This window comes from Desmodus rotundus, chromosome 9 (genome assembly GCF_022682495.2).
Source record: "Desmodus rotundus isolate HL8 chromosome 9, HLdesRot8A.1, whole genome shotgun sequence".
Taxonomy (NCBI): domain Eukaryota; kingdom Metazoa; phylum Chordata; class Mammalia; order Chiroptera; family Phyllostomidae; genus Desmodus; species Desmodus rotundus.
The window spans coordinates 109,097,924-109,105,187 of record NC_071395.1 but is presented as its reverse complement, the minus strand read 5'-3'; the positions used below and the strand labels follow the sequence as shown (position 1 = coordinate 109,105,187).

The 7,264-nt window shown below is 55.4% G+C and overlaps 1 protein-coding gene across 1 annotated transcript; it reads right to left on the bottom strand.

Moving 5' to 3' along the window:
• Positions 1-755: 755 nt before the first annotated feature.
• Positions 756-3,271, bottom strand: CCL1 (C-C motif chemokine ligand 1). The gene is made up of 3 exons (XM_024554003.2): positions 3,154-3,271; positions 1,967-2,081; positions 756-935 (listed from the first exon to the last, which is right to left on the bottom strand). Exons 1-3 carry the CDS (start codon positions 3,227-3,229, stop codon positions 839-841), a joined length of 288 nt encoding a protein of 95 aa, XP_024409771.1. The 5' UTR covers positions 3,230-3,271; the 3' UTR covers positions 756-838.
• Positions 3,272-7,264: the final 3,993 nt, after the last annotated feature.

Below are 7,264 nucleotides of genomic sequence, written 5' to 3'. Positions count from 1 at the left end.
TGGCATCTCCATCAGGCCTGGCCCTGCGCCACCGATGCCCACCCGGACCCTCCCCCAGGAGAAGGCCCTGTAACCCGCTCTGTCAGGCCTCTGGAGTGGAAAGAGGGCTCCTGTGCCCCGTGGGGTCAAGCAATCCCTTGGCACCTTTGGACTCAGGAAGCAGCTTGGGCCTGGGAGGCGGGAGCCCTGGGCTCTGATTCCAGATTGAACCCTGGCTCACTGTGTGTCCTCGGGCCTGTCCATGTTCCTCTCCAGCCCTCAGTCACCTCGTCTGTGACATGGGCTAGCGACACCTTACAGGCAGGGGACTTTCGGATGACTTTGGCCCTTGAACCCTCTGGGCGGGGCAGGGAGGGAGGGTGTCCTGCACCCAGGTGTGGACCCAGCCCTGGGCACCGGCTCACTGCTACACGGTGCCTCCTGACACTGCCCACCCAGGGGCAGAGAATCTGCATCAGACTGCGAGTCGACGCCCCCCCCTTTCAGGACAAAGGCACTCAGCTGGGAGGAGTCAGTCATTTATTGGCTCTTATCAACAAGAAGTCCGTTCCCTTGGTACCAGGTTCAACATGTCTCCCCCCTCCCCCACCCTCCAGCCCCCCAATGCCAATGAAGTTTGCACCCTGAAATCCCGGTGGGGTCTAAGAGGCACAGGGAGGCAGGAATGGAAGATTACATAATTTAAATATATACAGTGTAACAACATAGCTTATCAGGACCCAGCAGCCCCCCAAAACCCAGCAAAGTTGGTACGGAAGTGGCAGAGGGTTGAGGGCTGGGCTTGGGGGGAGGGGTAAAGGGACATGGGCTTGGGAGTTGTGGGTAGAAAGGCATCAGATCACATTGGCGAGCAGAGTTTTATCTTAGTTAAATAATCTTTAACCCACTGCTTCTGGTCCGAGGCACATATCTCTCTGCCTCTTTTCATCTTGAATCTGTGGGCAGAAAACAAAGAAGGCAGCTGGTTACCTGCTGGGGACCACACACAGGTCCCATCTCCCCGCCTCTGGGTGCCCCTCAGGCCTGTGGCTCGCATACCAGGAGGAACAGGCTTCAGGGCGAGCTCATTAAGTTGTGTTTCCTGAACCTGTTTCCTTGAGATGTCGATTGGTGTATCAGAGTGGAGCTGAAGGCTGAACACTCTGAACATTAACCAGCATGGAAATTCCTAGAATACCCCGGAGGGCCCCATCTTTTCCTGTATCTGTGTATCTTGGGGGCGCTCACTCACTCTTCAGAAGTGTGTGTGCTTCCTTTCTCATCTCCCCACCTCCTGAACTTGGCCATTGTCCTCACTATGGACCAGTTCCGCCTGTATTATCTGGGTGATCTTAGATGAAACTTTCTGCCTCCCTGGACCTCAGTTCTTAAGATAATGAAAATGGGTGCCCCCAGACCGTTAGCCAAGCGCCTTATACATGGAACTGCCTTCTAGACCCTGCGTGACGAGTGTGAACTGCCCCGTTCGAGCTTCCCAACGCCTCGGTGAGGCAGCTGTGGTATCTACGCCACTTCACAGGTCAGGAGTGAGTGCAAAGGGTACTTGGAGAAAACGGTGCAGGAGAGTTAGCTGCCTAAGGTCACCTAAGACGGCAACTTGGCAACTCTGGAGTTGGAAAGTAATCATGCGCCCTCCCTCTTGTGGAGCTTTGAAGCAATTCCTTCTTCTGGGCATAAAATATTTGGATGTAATACCTGGCTCTTTGACGCTCCAAGAAACAAAAGCTGCGGTAGGAAACCAGGTGCATCCCTCCTGGCACATGCTAGGAAGCGCAGTACACCCCCTACACTCAGCTCCTACACTCAGCTCTGCCTCCGGGGTTTGAGGCCAACCCCCTCCACCTCCCCAGGTTTAGAAACCTTAATCTGGCGGGACATCGCCATCTAGCGTCCACTATTCTAATTGCAGGTGAGCCAGTTTCCTCGCCCGGAGGAGGAAGAGAACCGGGAGTGGAGTGACACTCACATGACCCCGTCGCTGTGGGAGCAGGAGGAGCTGGTGTTTCTGTAACACTGGATGGCGCTCCGGGGAACCGTGTTCTTCACAAACGTGAAGCAGCACTTGGGGGACGACGCGAGCACTGGAAGAGAAACACAAAAGTGGTTTGCATTGATTTCTCAACCCGGACTTCTTTCCGCTCTTTCAGGACGGTGAAAACGAAACGAAACAAAACAACAACAACAAAAAGCCCTCCCAGGACGGGCTCAGGCTTTGGAACCCATTCAGAGGGCACTCCAGCTGGTAGCCTTGATCGAGAGGCCTCGCCTGGGCCCCAGACCTCCGGTCTGTAAAGCGAGACCTTTCAGACGGGGGTCTAACGGCTCTCCTAGTTCTGACATCCCACCACCAGGGTGTGGCTCTGCCCCAGTGCTTAGGTCCCAGGGCCCTGGATCCCATACTCTGGGGGACTGCAAGAACCTGGGGCAGGATTAGAAACTGTTGGAGGAGTTCAAACTGATAAAGCGGCAAAGGAAGAGCTACCGGCAGCCAGATGGCTCCCTAGCCTGCTCTCCAAATGCCCTGCTGCCCTAGTCCTCGGCTCTGTCCTGACCCCCAGCCGCACTCTGCCAGTTTGTACGCCCCCTCCCTCACTCCACCCTCAAAAGACTTGCATTCCAATCCTTGCTCCTTCCTCCTGGTTTTGCTGTTTGCAAAGCCCCTTTTGTGGATTTAGTATTAGTTTGGGGTTCTCCAAACAGTCTTGGAAGGGAGGCATTAGCAGGCCCGCTTTAATGATGGAGAAACCAGAGTTCGAGAAGTAAAATGACTCTTAGGTGACCTGCCTATGGTTAGCCAATGGTTACAGAGCCAGGTCCTGACCTCTGCCCATTGTCTGTTACATCGTGGAGGCAAGACCCCGTGTCCCCTCTGGACCGCAGGACTACAACTTGGACCCCATAACCTCCCCGTCCCCAGTCTGCAGGGTCCGGATAAGGCTCAGCAGTCTGTGTTCACCCAGTCCCATGATTCTCCCACTAGCCCTCTGCCCTTGCCCATTCCAAGCCCTTCATTCACCTCTTCAGGAAGAGTCCTTCCTGGAGCAGGGGAGACAGAGGCTGGGAGTTTAGGGCAAGTCCTGCCCACAACCCCTGAGCACCTGCCTACGTTTCTGCCCTCCCCGGGGGAAGCAAAGTGACTCTAGCCCCACTCACAGCTCTTGCTGTTCACATCCTGCAGCCACATCCCTGCCACCAGCAGGCACACCAGGGCCATGGCAATGAGCTTCATCACGGGCTTTCTGGCTCAGGTCTCTCTGGGACGATCGCAGCGAGTCTGGTGAAGCTAAGTGCTCTCCTCTGGCCCATCCTTCAGTGCCCGCGCATTTATCAGGAACGGTGGGATTTCCCAGGCCCCGGTGCAGAGGTGGGGAAGTCACCGGGAGGAGAGGTGGTTACTTACGTCCAGTGACCACATTGGACCTCTTGTAGGGGTGTGCAAATGTGTGGAAACTTCCCCCATGTGCAGGTGCAGATAAGGATCTCAAGACAATGAGGAGGAGCTGTCCCTCTGAGAAGTGGAGGAAGGTGAATGAGAGGAAGTGGCCTCTGTTTGTGGCTTCTCTGGTCCCACATCTTTTTCATCCAGGGATGCAGCCACCATCCCCAGAGCAGGTGGAGCTGACGAGCTCTGGGCCAGGACAGAGACACATCTGTGTTTGAATCCCAGGTCTGTGAGTTAGCAGTTGCCTGAACTCGCCCAAGTCACCTACCCACGGCGGTACGGGAAGAGGGACACGATAAGCATTAAGTAAGATTAGCGACGTCAAGTGCCTGGCTCTGGTCTTTCCAATTTCCATGTTTCCCATCACTTAACGCCTTTCGGTAGCTTTCCCGGTCCTAGGCCCTCGGTTGTCCCCAGGGAAGAGGGATGAGATGCCCAACCTGCCCTCTACCTGCTGTCCTCGGCCTCCCAGATAAACTAGTAAAAGCCAAGCAGGGTAAGGACAACAGTGGTAAGCCCCGTGGAGGGCACAGGGGAGATTCCCAAAGGCACTGGAGAGGCCTCCCAGGGGCACAGTCCTCAAGCACAGTCTCCCCCCGAAGGGCTGAACAGAAAGGGGCAGGCCACCAGAGGAAGGGGCATGCGTATGAACAGGGAAGCACAAAGGAGCACATTGGTTCAGAGAGGCCAGAGAGAGAGAGCTGGTGTGGGGCGTGTGAGGAGAGTGACGGGAGTGAGGAAGTGGCTGGAGTGGACATGACTGCGCAGCTACTGGGTGGCCAGGCCCTGAAGCCACTGTGAGCAGTGCTGGAAGGAAGTAGTGCGTAGTAGGTGCTCAGGAAAAAGCAGCTGGGCCGAATCTGTGTGTTCAAATCCTGAGGCCAGTGTGCCCTCTTTGCTCACAGAGTGCTGGCAAGGCTGACCTACTCTGGTCCTGCACACTGTGATCTGTAGCGGCTTCCCATTGTCAAGAGCACGGAGTTCGAGCCGCTCGCCTGGTCATTCATGGCTCCTCCTGTTACGTCTCCATGGATTCCTGCAAGTGGGAATATTTGCAGTTCCCAGACCTTGCCACATGCTTTCCTACGTCCAGGATTTTGCTTCTGCTGTAGCCTCCCCCTGCAGGGCCCTCCTGGCTGTCTCCCTCTATCAACTTGCTGCCCGTTTCCAATGCCTTTGTCTCCTTAAAGACCCTCCCGCTGTTCCCAGTCAGCCTCCTCTGAAGCCCCCTTGTGTCTCGGTCTCCCCCATGGAGAACACAGATCTCCCCAGTCCCTCCGCTCCATGTATTCTTCAGAGGAACTCCTGGGTGGGTGTCCTGGTGTGTTCAAGTTGAAAGGGCCTTGAAGACCGTGGCTCTTAAAGTTTCAAGGCTTTTGAAAAATGCCATGGCCTTGCCCTGGCTGGATGGCTCAGCTGGTTGAAGCATCATCCTGTGCGCCAAACCGTTGGGGGTTCAGTTCCCGGTCAGGGCACATACCCAGGTTGCGGATTTGATCTCCAGTTGGGGCATACACAGGAGGCCACCGATCAACGTTTCTCTTTCACATCGATGTTTCTCTGTCTCTCTTTCTTTTTCTCTTCCTTTCTGAAATCAATGGACATATCCTTGGGTGAGGATTTAAAAAAAATTTTGTTTAAATGCCTTGGCCTCATTTCAGAATCGGAATGAAAACATATGTCCCTGTACATGTAATTCAGGCCCCAGAAGGTAAGAATCCCGTATCCAGCAGATTCTCTTCATATCACGGATGGACTAAAGGAGGCTCAGAAAGAGGAAATGGTCTCCCCAAGGTCACACTGAAAATTCAAGCAGAGACAGGACTATGGGCACTCAGGTCGTCGGGGCGTCTGACCTCCATGTCCGTCGATTCCCGGTCCTCCCACTGGCTGCTTTCTGCCTCCCCCGAAGTCTGTGAAGTCATGGGAACGACGAGCCCACTGCTGTCGCTCTCCTAGTCCCTCTGGCCTTGCAGGCTGATACTTTTTTTTATTCCTTTGCCATTATTTTAGTCGTGTTTTGGTAGAGAAAGGGGAAAAAGGTGTGAGATCACCCTGCTGGATGTAACCATTGGTCTTGTGACCTCACTTGGGACATGGAGAGGGGAGATGTGGTCACCTAGGGAATTCTGTCCCTTCTCTTGGGGATGCAGCCGGCCCACTCAAGACAGGGATGGGGCTGCCCCTCCAGAAACTCACTTCCCCTCCTCTCCTCACAGTACTCACTGCGAGCCCAGGTCTGGGAAAGAGAGGATGGTAGGGTTACTCATGGCTTCCCCTTCCCTGCTCCCCCGGCACCAAGAAGGAACTGGCTGGAGGCTCCTGTCACACAGAAACCCAGGGCTCCACACTCCCATCTGCCCAACACCAGCCTCGCCTCTTCCTCTCTAGCCCCTGGCCCAGCAATGAGGGCCACAGAGGAAGTCAATAAAGTGTGGACTTGAAAGAGGAGGGTCAGGATGGCCCAGGATGGATTGAGAGGCAAGAAACGCTCTCAGTGTAAACCCTGAGCTGGTTCATACAAACAACGCTTTTCTTAATTGGAAGTTTGAAAACCGGAAAGTGCCTGTAGAGAGGCTTCCTTATTAGGCGCCTTTTATGAGGTCGGTCCAACCTCTGGACCAGGCCCTGCTGCCTCCTGCAAACAACAGCCCAGCCCACAGCCAGGCCCCTGCGTGCGAACGTCCGGGGTTCTTTCCCTCGGTTTCCCGGGGCCTCTTACCCTCTGCTTGGCTCCCTCTGCCTCCTATTTTCTCTCTCCCATTCAGCCCGCTTGTCCTTTTAAGGAAGACTCTCTGAACCAGTTCTCAGCAACGATGGGAAGGAGGCACGGAACATCTCTTGCAGCAACAGCGAACCTCCAGGTGCCCACAGAAAGTCACAGCGTGATAGTCGTCAGCTTTTCGATGGATGTGCACAGCCCTTGAGCTGCTGAGCTGACAACTCGGCCCACTGTGACAGAGGGAAGGGACAAATGTCTCACACAGTGCTCCAAGACGTGGCCAAGAAGAGCTCAGGCCACATGGCCCCATTGCCACGCTGCACCCATGGGGACTTCACTGCCCCCTCTGCCTGGGGTGGTCACTCCAGCCTCATTGGGCTAACTTGCTGCAGGATGTCCCACCTGAGCCCCACGCCACCGCCCCCACCCCCCTGCGCCCCGCCCCTGAACCATACTTACTTGTCATAGCAGGCACTGGGCTCTGTCACATTCCTGGTGGGCCCCACCCCTCCCTTGTCCACAGGCCTGCACAGAACAGCTGGAAATGAAGCCAAGGGACTGTGGGCCGGGCTCATGAGACCCTCTTTACCAGCCTTGGGCTTGGGACTTGGCTCTCTCGGCTGCGGAAGGCCACGAGCAATCTCCTGCTCTGAGCGGGGTGTGGCCAGGTGCATGCTTTGGGCTGAGGGCTTGTGTCAGAGGTGGCGAGGTGGTGCGTGGACAAAGGCAGGTACATTTAGGTTTGAAAGAGCCTAGGAGAGGTGGCAGGTGAGGGGTGGGGTTCTTCGGTGGAAAGGGCACAAAAATCTGGACGGGGGGGTCTCTGGGCCCTGCCGCTCATTTTTGGGGGGGACCTTGGGCAGGCCACTTTCTTTCTCTGGGCCTCAGTTTTTTCACCTAAAATGTGGGAAGGTTGGGCTCAATCAGTGGCTCTTCTCCCTGGAAATGGGGTTTGTATTAAGATTTTGGGTGGAACTTTGATCAAGATACTTGCTTGCACCCCACTCTGGGGCGTCATATTCTGAATCTAGGGCGGCTGGAGTGTCTTGACAAGCTTCCCCGGATCGTCCAATCCAACCACTTCACTCCATCGAAAGTCC